The 13,750-nt window shown below is 33.6% G+C and overlaps 1 protein-coding gene across 1 annotated transcript in view; it reads right to left on the minus strand.

Annotated features, from left to right (window-relative positions):
• LOC128997968 (condensin complex subunit 2-like) overlaps positions 1 to 13,750 on the minus strand; it is a 63,974-nt gene that overhangs the window by 17,033 nt on the left and 33,191 nt on the right. The window contains exons 11-12 of the mRNA XM_054423841.1: positions 9,891 to 10,101; positions 5,854 to 6,187 (exon numbers count right to left, since the gene is read on the minus strand). Coding sequence (XP_054279816.1) covers positions 5,854 to 6,187; positions 9,891 to 10,101 — 545 coding nt within the window. The remainder of the gene's footprint in view (positions 1 to 5,853; positions 6,188 to 9,890; positions 10,102 to 13,750) is intronic.

Genomic DNA, 13,750 nt, shown 5'->3' on the forward strand with positions numbered 1-13,750 from the left:
TTTTATTTATTAGCTGTAATGTTTTACCTCCAATGAGAGACTGGAATAAAGCTACCTGAACTTTTTTGCTTGTTATCTTGCTGCATTTTGAGCCACCACACGCTTCAGCCAAAGTTAGATAGTTGTTCCATTGGACCTTGAATAACATCCATTTCTCTGCTGCATTTGTTTTGTCCGAAATGTCAAGTGGATCTGGTAGAGGTATTCCATTCATTATTGTAATTCTTCTAATAACCTGACACCATGTTGGAAATCTTAATTTATGATAAACTCACAGATTAACAAACACTTCTAACATTATTTTATTTTCATGAACTGAACAAGAATTGTGTATATAAAAACTAAAAACAAAACATTGGCAGATGACTAATTTAAATCATTTAAATAATCAGCTGACAAAAGCAAGTAAAGACTATTTGAAATAAATTCATTTTACCAACAGTATTATTGATTAACTTCCAGTATTGAGCAGAATCACCATTACAGTTATTAATTTTATTTGTTAGGTAATCATTTTTTGTTGTATCTATATCTGTTCGTAATTCCTCACAGAAACGGTTGAAATAATTATTGAAAGTTAAGTCATAAGGTCTTTTTTTATGTATAGCATACAATTTTTTACGCTTATCTAATCTTTTAATCAAGTTTGAATTTATCCAGGGACTGAAAGATTTTTACTTATGTAGTCTGTTTTGTTTACGGCTTAGCATAGAATTACTTACAATAGACGCTAGTTTTTCATTAAATATGTTGTAACTATAATTTACATCATTTGTAATGAAACATTCTTCCCAGTTTTCACTTTCTAATTTTCTTTTCACTAAATCATACTTCACAGTGTTTTGAAAATAGAATGAACTATCTTGCTCTTTTGATATAATGCTCTTATTTGAATGGTACATCTTTAAACCTAATAAACAGTGATCAGTTAATCCTATATCAAATATTACACTATTGAATATATTTAAATTGGCATGTCTGATAAAAATATGATCAACAAGCGTTTTAGAAGTGTTGGTAGTTCTAGTTGGATTATGTACAACAGATATAAAACCATGATTATTTAACAAGCTCTGTACATTATTTTGACTAGAATTTAATAAATTAATATTCACATCTCCTATAAAAATAGTATTATTTTTCAAATCAATTAATTTATCAGATAATTCATTTATAAAAAGTAATTTCATAGTACATTAACAATCTATAAATACTAAAAACACTAAAAAATGTGTTTTTTTAAATTATTACCTGCATAACCATAATATCAGCTGTAATCATTTCAATATTAATTTGTAATACATTGGCCTCTTCATTTACATAACAAATTACACCTCCAGCTCTGTAAGTGTCATTGCAACGAGCAAAACTATTAAATCCAGGTATTTTATATAGATTAACCTCATCATCTTTGGATCCAAATTTGGCTAAGAACAATACAATGAATTTTGCTCTTGATACTGTTTAATTCTAAGTGTGCAACAAGTGTACATTTACAGTTAAGTGTACAAAAACACTATAGGTATATCTAGTAGCCGACATAAATAACTGTTTATTTTAAGTATGTTTCAATAAAATTTGGTCGTACAGTGGATTTCAAAATGTCACAAAAATGTTACGTAACAAGTTGTTTACAATAATAAGCCTATTGATCATTGGTATTAGCGTTTTCAGTAAATGTGAAATATTGAACAATCAAGTTTTGTAGTGATAATAATCTGTGTAGCCTATATAAATTATCTGTGGAAATAAAAATTTTTATTACAAACCATAGACATTTGATCGCTGAAATAATAACAACTCTGTAATGTAAAAGTTTGCAATTAAACCAAAATAAATAATAATATACACTTATAAGTGCTTCTCGCAGAGAATTTTTCTCCCCTCTAGTCATTGAAACCGGTTGTTCGACTTTTACGCTCACCAATTAAAGCAGATCAAAATATGTAATAAACAAAATTACATAATTTTTTTTGGGATTTAGCATACGGCAATAGTTTTATGCCAATTACAACCCCCACATGTAATTAGTTTACTTAGAATGCCTCAATACTTCGGGGATTCAGTTTTGGTGGGAGAGGGCTAAGTAAAATAATCAGTATTTGATCGGAACTATTTTTTCCTATCGAGTAATCTTCAGTGTAATATTTGCTCAATAGTTACAACTGATGTTTTTCCCTTTGTACTGATATTTCTAATTTGCTGGTATACTGTGGATGGCTTGTTATAACCACGTGTGACAAGTCTTTTGTTTACCTTTTCCTTGTTCGATATAATTTCCAAAGACCAAGATTAGAAAATCTGCAGTGATCGTGGAAGCCTATCTTCTCGATTAAGGTTTTTGTTTCACTTAACAGTGAATAATTGTATCCTTCATTAAAAGTTTTAATAAAGGTTTCTTAGGTGCAGTCCTATTCTCCTAAACTCTAAAATCGCTTGACATTTACGGAAATACAGATTAAATTACGTACCGGTTTTATTAAAAAAATTTGTTTTTATTTATAAAAGATATACGGTCCACCGTCTTTAACTGTATTTCTAAGACTAACAAGATAACAGTTGCCTAGCATATGCAATAGAATAACGTACCCGGTATAGTATATAAAGTACCTTTATCGCCTATAACGATTTCTAAAACGGCTACGATTCCCTCCAAATGGTTAGAAATATGTTAGTTTTCAGCTAAAAACAATGTTTATGCATTAAACATTCTCTTCTAGAAAAAATTGTTTTAGTATAGCGATAGTATAGTTGTGTTGAAGGACCAAGTGTTCTGAATGAGCTACTCAAACAGACCTAATAGCTATGTTGTTGGATAAGATCAGCTGTCTCTATAGCTAAGGCCACCATTCTTTAAAATTAAAATGGTGACAAACAAGAATATCTGGGTTCATCAGACTTTTTTTAATATGGGTACTGAAAGATACCAAATTAATATTGAATAAACAAAATTAAGAGGACAACCCGTTCTATACTAATAGCCTACTATAAAAGAAATTTACTTGTATTTACTCATTGACAAATTTTTAAAACAAACCATAAAAATTACCACTTTATGATGTAGTATTGATTAACCTTTATTTAAAATTCATTGGCTCTATTTAAAAATATTTATTAATACTACTATAATGCATTTCTGTATTGACATTTAACCTGTAAATTTAATCAGTAAGTTAATCCTCAAAATCTTAGGCATAGGTCTACGACAATTACTGGAGCTTATATATTTAAAATGTCTAATTAATTGTTATTTGCCTCGAATAGGAGAGACAATCACAATAGGTACTGCTTGATTTTTTATAAATAGATTATATTTTCCTAACAACATTTAATGTAACAACATTTTAATTCCTTTGTTCGGCTAAAGGAAAGACACAACATTGTAATACATTGTTAATGTTTTAGATTTCCGTTATTAATTAATGTACCTAGGTAAATCAGATCACCTATAAAAAAATTGAGCCTATATGATTTGGAATTATTTCGGTGATACTACAGAAATAATACAGTAATAAGAACCAACACTAGTGTTAACACCCGCACTACCTATCAAGGACAAGCATTCAAGTATTCAAGGTCATGAAAGTAGGCCTACCGTACCTTTTTTTGTTGGCATCAAAATTTTGCCCAAAACCCTAAAATAAGGTATTTCGGGAGCAGCTCAAATACTTTAAATGTAAAGAGAAATTTAGAAGAGCTTTGTATTTGGACACGTGATCACTGATCTCAAATCTTTTCCACGAGAACAGCGTTTCAGGTTTCGGTACCGCCCACTTCCTGCCGATCTAGTCCGGTTAAACTGTGATAAAAATTGTCTGGTTAAAGAGATGTCATTTCCACCGACTGTAGTCCGGTTGAAAGGTGTCCGGATAAGAGGGAGTCTACTTCGGATCCAATAAAAATAACTTAAATAATACAATTTTTAGTCGTAAGTCGTAAGATGAGGTTGAATAGGGCTAAGTTAGACAGGTTTGCCTTGTTTTACAACTAAAATTGTGAGTTATTTTTTTTAATTGGATCTTTTTGAACTTGTCATTAAATAGAGCACTTTAAATACTAAATGAAAGTGTTCTTGAAATTTTTTCATAAAATCAGCCATTTTTTTTTGTAATTTAAATTAAAAAAATTAAAAATGGCCATTTTTAAATTTTGAATTGGACCTAGATATTTTGTATTCTCATATGAGTCGCTTCTACCTTAATATATATACAAAGTTTCATAAAGATCAATTTGGAGTAATCCAAAGATAAAAATATTAATGTAAAAAATACAAAATGGCGGATATCTGGTTAACAAAGCGATTTTGGAAAAAGTTTTGTTCTTAATTTTCTCTTTTTGACCCAAGGAATCACTACACAAATTATGTCCCTACTTTTTTTAACACCCTGTATATAGGCCTACACAGATTTTTAAAGAATTTTTAATGAAGACTTTGTAAGTGACTACAATACATGGTTTGTATATTTTTTGTTTTAAAGAGGTGTTTTATTTTTAAATTTTATAAGTTTTTATATTTAGTTTTACACTTGATATCTTTATTCACCCTTTCAGTTAGTCAATGCCATAAGTTTCTTCAATGTTTATTTTAAATATTTTTATTAATTTTTTTAACTAGGAAGTAACAAAAATGGCAACAAAATCAATGTCCTAGTTTGCATGAAGAGCACAGCCTAAATCATTGATAAACTCTGTGAAATGTCTGGAATGTTATGTAGCACATGAAAGGTCGTTCAGTCAATGCAGTGTGCATGCTTTTGTTAATTGCTCATATGTAACTGTTAACTAGAAGTTCTACTTGGAGATTTCAAAAAGAGAATGTTGAAAATGGTAGATCCCTGGCGAACATGCAACTGGTTCACCAATCCCTCCAAAACAACCGACTGTCTACCCTATGCAAAGTACCCTGTGATTTGTATTGTTCCATAAACTCAAAAAGACATAAAAGGTTCTGGCACTATGAAGGAGGTAAAGCAAAAGTCCTTGGAAGGCTTAATGAACATATCCTATTAAAAGGTGAATTTAAACAAAGGGAGTATTCTTTGAAGAATTTTGTGTGTCATGGATCATGGTCAATGGAAAATAATTAGAGGTGTAAAATATTTGTACACATAAAAATATTTGTTACATTTGGAGTAAAATATTAAATAATAAAGTTGTATGATAAAGTTCTGTGTTTTCCAATTTTTGGACCCCTCTCATCTGCACTCTTCATACGATTACACTGGGTAGGTAATTACAGAATAAAAATTAAATTACTATAAAAATAAAATAAAACTTTAAATGATTACAGCAACATGCATCTTAGTGCAGAGCTAACTATGATTTCTTATCTTGGTAACAATAAGTTATGACTAATGTAATCAAATGTTTGAGATAAATAAAAGTTGCTTGAATGTATGTAGATGAAGTTTCATAGAGAAACTGATAATCAATTGGAAAACTGATGCAATATGTAAACACAAATGAATAAAATTAACTCATGATTAATATTAGGTTCCTACACATCTGCAAAGAATTTTCAAAGAGTTGTTTAGCTTCTAGAATTACTGTATTATACTGGGAATGGTTTGAAATACCTGCAAATAGTAATCAAGAATCAAGAATTTTATTCGCCATTGAGTAATACATGATTACAATAGGCTTCATCAGTTATCCATTGCTCACATCAGTTAACAATTAATTACATCAGTTAATCCTAGATTGCTGTAGTAGCAACTAGTTTTGGTTCTTAGATGGATGAGCAACCAAGGAATACTATATTATGCAGGCGTTTTCAAACATTTTTATCCTACCACACAGTTCGAAAGATAAAAAACATTATTTTGGCATGTATAAAAGAAAACTTATACTGACCTCCTGGGATCCAAAGCCTCGAAATCCATTTTCAGGGTCAAAAGGAGATGATCCACCATTCCCTTCCTGGGAGGGGGAAGGAAATCCTCTAAATCCCCTTTCAGGATCAAATGGAGAACTTGACCCTGCATCAGAAGGGGAGGGGAATCCACGGAACTCATACGGAGAAGAGGAGCGATCGGGTGAACCATTATCATTGTCTACTAACATTTCACCGCTATCTTCTGCATCTTCATTGTTATCATTAGGTTCATCATTGTTGGGATTTTCATTTTCTTCTGTTGGAAAGTTATGAAAATAAAAAACTTCAGCAACAACATTCATGTGAAAGACCCTGAAAATTAAGAAAATACGTGTGTATGAGAATAGGTAGTATGAAGTGTTTCAATAAGTTAAATTAGTATAAATAGAAAAAAATTACCTCATGAACCAACAGGGAAGGACGGGTCCCGAGAGTTCAGAAAATCTTTAGGGAAAATATATTCCCCATCAATGGGACAGGGATGTATTTAATTTGGGATTTTCTTGATACAGGATTTATTCCAATCATCAGCAATTTTACCATGTCGCAAGCAAAGATCATGACGTCCCTGCAATCGTGGGAGATGACACCAGTATGGCAGGTGACAATGGTCATGTCTCCACGATTGTGAGAGGTGTTCACGGTGCTTCAGCGAATCCAGGCGATGATGATGATGTATCCATAATCACACAAGATATTCACAACTCTGCCGCAATTGCGGAAATGTTGACGGTGGAACTATGACCGTGTAGGACATGTCTACAATGGTGCTGTGACCTGTCATGTGGGACATGGTCACAACTTTCCCATGATCACGAGAATGTTGATGGTGTCGCCGTGACCGTGATACATGTTGCCAATAGCGCTGGAATGCAGGACATGTTGCTAATAGCACTGGAATGTGGGACATGTTGAAGACGGCACCGTGATTGCCGTGATAAAGGCCAAATAGTAGCATATGATAGTTTGTTATGTAGTGACCAAGTTGTTCTGAAAAGCTGGTGTACCAGAGAAACGTAATAAAGACATTTTTATTTATTTAATTTATTGCAGGAGATGTTTTTGATGGTGCCATTACTGCGGGAGATATTTTCAATGGCGCCGCAATTGCAGATCATAGTCATTATGACATTGTGATAGGTAGCTTACTCATTACAAAATTTATGATTACTAAAGCTAATACTACTTTTATACTGGTAAACAAGGCCTTAAACCCATAAACAGTTAGACTGATGTTTCCCAGTTAAATTGTACCAAATATGAATTTTTGTAGTTAGCAATGTTTGTTACATGTGTATTTTTACCAATTATTTGTTTTTTAAAAACAGTGCCACAAAGAATACAATTGATTATATTTGTCAATATTTCTACCGTATCAGCAAGAATGTTGACCCAAGATTTTTCAAACAAACCCATTTTGGCACGGGGAAAAAAATCCTGTCCCATCTACAACTAAAAGTACAATCCTGTCCATCCCCAATTGGAGCACAGCTGGAAGAGTTAAGTTAAAATATATTGCGGTGTCACAAAACCAATATATTGCCATGTGACCCTCTTACGAAGCTATAGAATACAGGGGCTGGCTCACGTCTTTGATGTAGCACTTGCCGACATGGTCCCGCTCGCCCACCTCCTGTGACGTCACCGGGCTGTCAGTCGGGCCTGCTTCCATTACGCGGCCAGCAAAAATCTCCCTCTTTTACACGCTCCCCTACCGTTGGACGAACATATTTCTTATATACTTATATCGTTTTATTCTGCATTAACTGTAGAATCCAGATATCCAAACAGTTTTTAGTTTACTACAAGTAAATTGGTTTTATAACAACAAACATAGAGAAACTACAATAATGAAACTAGAAAAAGTCACTAAGAGAGGAATATTTTTATTCTCGAGTTGAATTAGGCACAAACTTTCAGTGAGGAAACTATAGTCAATCAGTTCTTCCACAGTAATTACAGTAGACTCCCTCTTATCCGGACTCCTCGAGACCGTGGCCAGTCCGGATAACAGGTTTTCCGGTTAAACAGACGTCCTCAAAAACTCGTTAAAACAGACTGTTTACTGTGATATTCGACTTAAATTTAGGAGAGCATTGTATTTAGACACGTGATCACTGGTCTCAAATCTTTCCCACGAGAACAGTCGTTTCAGTACTGCCCACTTCCTGCCGATCTAGTCCGGTTAAACCAATGTGCTGATAAAAATTGTCTGGTTAAAGAGATGTCATTTCCGCCGAGTGTAGTCCGGTTAAACCGATGTCCAGTTAAAAGGAGTTCGGATAAGGAACTGTACTGTACTTAACAATTCTTAAATACCCCTAACAGTTCATTAATAAATCGTCTCAAAAGACAATTGTTACTACTAAGCGCTCGCGGGTAATTTTGCCGCTCACCTCTCAATTTTTAGGTTGTTGTTATGGCAACACTGCATCAAATACGCGGGAAATCAACTTCGCTCTTTCATAGATATTTGTGTCTTCTGTTTGTTTCTGAGGAAGATGGAAGACAAAATGATCAGAAGATGAGTAAGTGGCTAAAATCAGTGAAATAGGTTAACTTTTATAATAAAAATACCATCGCATTAAATTGCTCTTTTACTTATTTTGTACGAATTAACACTTTGTTCTACAGACAATATAAAATTACCTAAATCATTACACATTCCTAAAAGATACCCAACCAAGTGTATTAGAAGATGTGACAAAAGGAGTACAGGAATATCAAACAAGGTAAACAACATTCTAAGCCTTAAGAAGTCTACACAATTATTAAAATACAGTTTTAGCACTAATTACTTGTTTCACTAAATACAAACAGAGCAATTGTTTTATCATGATCATACATTCTTTTTTACTATCAAGTTATAAACAGCACGATGCGGACAAGTGCGGAACGATGGAATGTGATCGCCAAGTTTAAGAAGCCTTACTTCCTGATAAGCAATAAACGACCCGTTGGTTTTATCGATAATTTTCAGACTAATTATTGAAGTAGAACTATCAATGAATATTTTTCTCGCTCAAAGTTTGTTTCTATCCCAAAAATAAAAAAATCCCCACTTAGTGACTTTTTGAAGTTCCCAAGTTTGTAATCCTTATAATTTTCCCCTTTAAAAAACATATGATTGATCATAACTAAAATATTTTTGGACCATCAGATTCGGTAGTTAATGCAGATTACAACGATATAAGTTTCATACGGACAGTTGAATTTTGTAAATTTAGGGAAACGTTTAAATGAACGGTTTGTATATGTGCCCTGTGCTAGCTACACCTTTGGAGGCAGCCCGGTGATGTCACAGCCACACGGCAATGGGACCACTTTGCTAGTCGACGTGAGCCAGCCCCTGTATTCTATAGCCCCGGCAATCTTAGGACTGCTGCCATTCACTTGAATAAACGAAAATTACCAACAACCTCAATTTAAAATATCCATGAAACAACTAGGATTGCCTGGGGCATGTTTCATAATAAACTACAAACTAATATTAATTAGTAAACCAACTGATGGCCCATTTTGAAATCTAATGGAAGTAAACAAATAATAAATTGTTTATTATGAAACAGGTCCCTGAAGTTATTGCTACCTATAGAGCTGGTGATAGTTACTGGACTATCATAACATAACGCTTAGTGAATTGTACATCACAGTTAAGTGATGGGCAAAAAAAAATTCTCACATGATTTAAGTTTTTCAGGGGATTTACGGTTGGAGTCAGGCTCAGGCAACCTTGAAAGTACTTAATGCAACTACTTTAAAAACAACATTCAATAAAAATGCTTTAACAGCCAAGACTTTAAAAATTGTAACATTTCAGATACCTAGCTGAAACATAACGCAGGATGTATTTTTATTCTGAATATGAATGTAATTTATTAAATGGTATTTTAGACATCCGGCCCCAACTTTAACTTAAGTTGAGTATTTCATGTAATCATTCATTGAAGCATTCAGACTGACAGTAAAAGATGAAAGAAAACAGTTACATCAACTAGACAGTTGTAAACCTTACTTATGAAATGTCTCCAAATCAAAATGTATATCTTGAGGGAGTGTAGTTTTCTTTACACTCCATTTTCCTGTAGTGCGTTTTGAAAGAGTGGTGGATTTTTTTGACACTCCTTTTGCTTCTGATTCGTTTTCTGCTTGAAGCTGGGTGTAGAGGACCTCAGCAGGTTCCTTCTTTTTGCGAATCATCTTCTTTTTGTTCTCAACTAGGTTGCCTAAAAACAGTTTTAAAACTCAATATGATTACACGTTCATAATACAACTAGTGTGTTATCAAAATAGCAAACTCATGTGCTGTAAAACAGTTATGTAATGGGTCAAAATTATAGAGGGGTTAAGTTTTTATATCTATTATTTAATTATCAGTAGGCCTATTCCTTACCTGGTTGGTGATAGTGGTAAACCTATCATGGTAAGGTAAATAGGCTGTTTTAGGCCTATCCTAGGGTTGAAGTAGGGATAACCTCACTTTTGGCAAAATCACTAAAGACACTATTTTTGAGATTCACAAGTCACAGTATAGCATCTTTGTGTACAAAACGAGTGATAAACCGTTTCCGTGTAACCCCCATATCTAATCTACACCTTTGGGAAGTACGGTCAAAGTTGTTGTTTAGGCCAGGGTGGTGAACCGCGATCACGAATACAATATCACGTACATAAGATGCATACACATTGTCGCACACTAAGCTACACGTCACGGGTGGAAATTATACTTTTTGTTTAAACCAGCAACGATATTAAAGTTCTGCCGTATAATTTCACAGTCAGCGCAGGTGAATAACAACATTAACAACATAACCTGTACTACTAGTCGGCTGTCTTGGCGTTGTGTTGTGACAGCGCCAAGTTTGAACTCGTGACGTCACCGATCAGCTGGTAATTGAATCAGCTGATTCCCCATCCCTAGAGGATTAGGGAGGGGGAAGTAGTGGAGATCCCTTGTGGGCTAGGGATGCGACGACATACTAATTCCTGCGATTGCTAGAGTTAGGATAGGACGTGACTTAGAGTGATTACTGTAGTGATTTTTGCCATTAGCGTTATTTTAGCTGAGGGTTTTATTGGAGATCCCTGGAGAATACAGGTAATTCACCGTTTGCTTTAAATAGTGTTTACTATTGTTCTGAGTTATTACTTAGCAATTAACCCTCATTTTATTCTTTTAGACATAAAACACACGGTAGGGTCTTTGACGGGTGTTCGAACCTGTATAAATCCGCTTTAGCGTATGCTAGGGCTCCCGTGGGTGGCAATAAAGAGTTTTAGGGATACAAATTTCGTTTAATATTTTGTTTACAATATATATTGAGGGTGACGGGGTTTTAACGAATATTTTGCCGAGATATTCAGTTGGTGTTGAACTGCTGCGACAAAGCGGGCAAAGTTGAACCCGTCTCTGCAGGTCGTGCAAACACGAGGTCGGGTGGAGCACGCTAATTATATTCAGAAGTTATATTCTAAGTGTTGAGGTTGACAAAACTGCAGCCTCAATTTATTTCAAAATTTCGTTGAATGGTTTTCCATTATTTTTAAATTTAATTTAATTAGCTGTTCCCAGGTGTGAACGATGATGATGGTACAGTAGCGTTGTTGGTTACCGGTACTGAGTTCACACCTGATTCACACTACATTTTTTGCGTATATACAAATCTGTACCTGTGCTAGGTTGTTAAGTTAATCAAACTAGTGTACATGTTGCTCGAATTCGAGCAATTGTAAAGTATTACAGGATTGGCAAACCAATAACAATCATACTTAGCTATCAACATTTCAACAAAAACACACTTATCTTCCCTTTAGCAGCAAACCTAAGTACTCATATTAAAATTAACTTAATGTTATTTAAATAGGAAAAATGACCATTTTAAGGGAATAATTAATCTTTGTATTAATTAAGCCAGGTAAATGGAAATTCGCTTAGTCTGAAGGTTTGCTGCAGATACACAATTTTAATAACAGCAAAGATTGAAGAATCTGAATTATTACTTATATCCACGAATTTATCTAACAATTATTTCCTGTAAAATATTATTACAGCAGTTCTAAAATATTGAAACTAACTCGATCAACAAATGATGTTGAAAGAATTCCATACTAATGACATTAACATAAAGTTTGACAGTTTAATTTAATCAATGTTAAATGTTTACATTCGGGCATAGACAAAAATGATTCGGGCGAGTGACATATTTGATTAATGTTTATGATCCCTACCGTTCCTGTTCTAATAATCATGCAGTATTTAATATGTTTGAACCAGCTGTGTGGAATTGTGAAATCAAAATTAATTTGACAGTTAGTTCTGCTTGTTTACATTTTTAAATTTTGTGGGTTTGTTCTTTGTTACCATGGATACCATCAATAAATATTTCTGACAACAGCTGGAGTTCCATAACAAATTTTGTTTTCCATGTTAATCGTATGGATAAATACGAAACTTTAAAGGGCCCCAGGGCCTCACTCTCTAATTATTTCCTTAAAAAGAAAGTTTCCTGCACAACTTCACGTTACGCTCTTTCCAATGACACCAAAAACATGTTAATTGGTTCAGTAGTTTCGGAGGAGTAATTGTCACAAAAAACCTGCTTGCGTATTAAATAAGTATAGATAAATTATTTTTATCTGAACCCTGGAAACTTCCCAGCACGCCGACTTGAGCGATCCGCTGGCGAGAGTTGGTGACGCTTTCCCGCTTTAACTACGGAATAGCGTATATATTCCGAGCGGGAAAAACGGCACGTTACAGTTATTTCACAGGAATGTATCACATAAATAACCAAGTTATTGTTTTTAAATTTAAAATGTTTCATCGTCCACAGATACCAATAACTTTTATGACTTGGTATATCAGAAATTCTAATAGATGTTGCAAAATCATCCCCAAAGAATTTAGCCACAAAACAAAAAATACAACTACAACAGCAAAAGATGGGTTCTTAAATTAACTCTGTTAAAAATTTTAATGAATCAATACAGCATAAATAACAATTAATAAATAAAATAAAGGGTGAAAATATGTCCCTGTTAAAATTTACAATCAAGAATCTAGGATAGGAATGCCAGTTTCTTGGGAAAACTTTGACACTGCACTCTTAACTCTGACAGCTTATTGGTTTGTTCCTCTTTGTTTTATTAAAGGATGTCTCTATTCTAGGCATCCTTTGTAAACTTGGATGTTCAGTCTGGTGCATCTTTTATCACTCCATGTTAAGGCCAGGCTCTGGATAGGTTTGGAGTTAAAGCACCTATTACCCAAAGGGTTCAGCATTATGTCTGGAAAGGATTCAGATTCCATTTTACTTTTCCCATTCTTACAAATCCCTTCTTTCCTATTATTCTTCCTTACTAGTGTACATGTTGCTCAAAATCGAGCAATCGCAAAGAAATAAAGGAGTTATTTAAAAACAGATAACTTATTTAAGAACAAATATAAGTCATAAATTTCGATGAGTTCGAAGAGTCAACTCAAAGATTATGTAACTAATGATAATTAATACTCACAATGTAGTTAACAGTTCAATATAATCAACATTTCTTGTAAATATTTGATCAATTTTCAAAATCTGATCTGGCTTTTAGTTTATTGTAGAAATGTTTCACACTTGTAGCCGCAATAGGTTGTCCATGTTGGTCTTTGTCAATGATAATGTAGTCTGCATGGTATCACCCATTGTCGCTAGTACGTTTACAAATTTCAGTCTTTATTTTAATAGCACCAAATCACCAAACTACCTGATTTTCTGCATAACCTCTCTGTCACATTTTTACAATTAACATATGTCCTTCTTCTCACTTAATTTCTGACAACGGCTGGAGCTTCATAACAATGTTTGTTTCCCATGTTAATCTCATGGAGAAATA

Source organism: Macrosteles quadrilineatus, unplaced genomic scaffold (genome assembly GCF_028750875.1).
Source record: "Macrosteles quadrilineatus isolate MER2022 unplaced genomic scaffold, UCM_ALF_1.0 Scaffold_7__1_contigs__length_78375512, whole genome shotgun sequence".
Classification (NCBI taxonomy): domain Eukaryota; kingdom Metazoa; phylum Arthropoda; class Insecta; order Hemiptera; family Cicadellidae; genus Macrosteles; species Macrosteles quadrilineatus.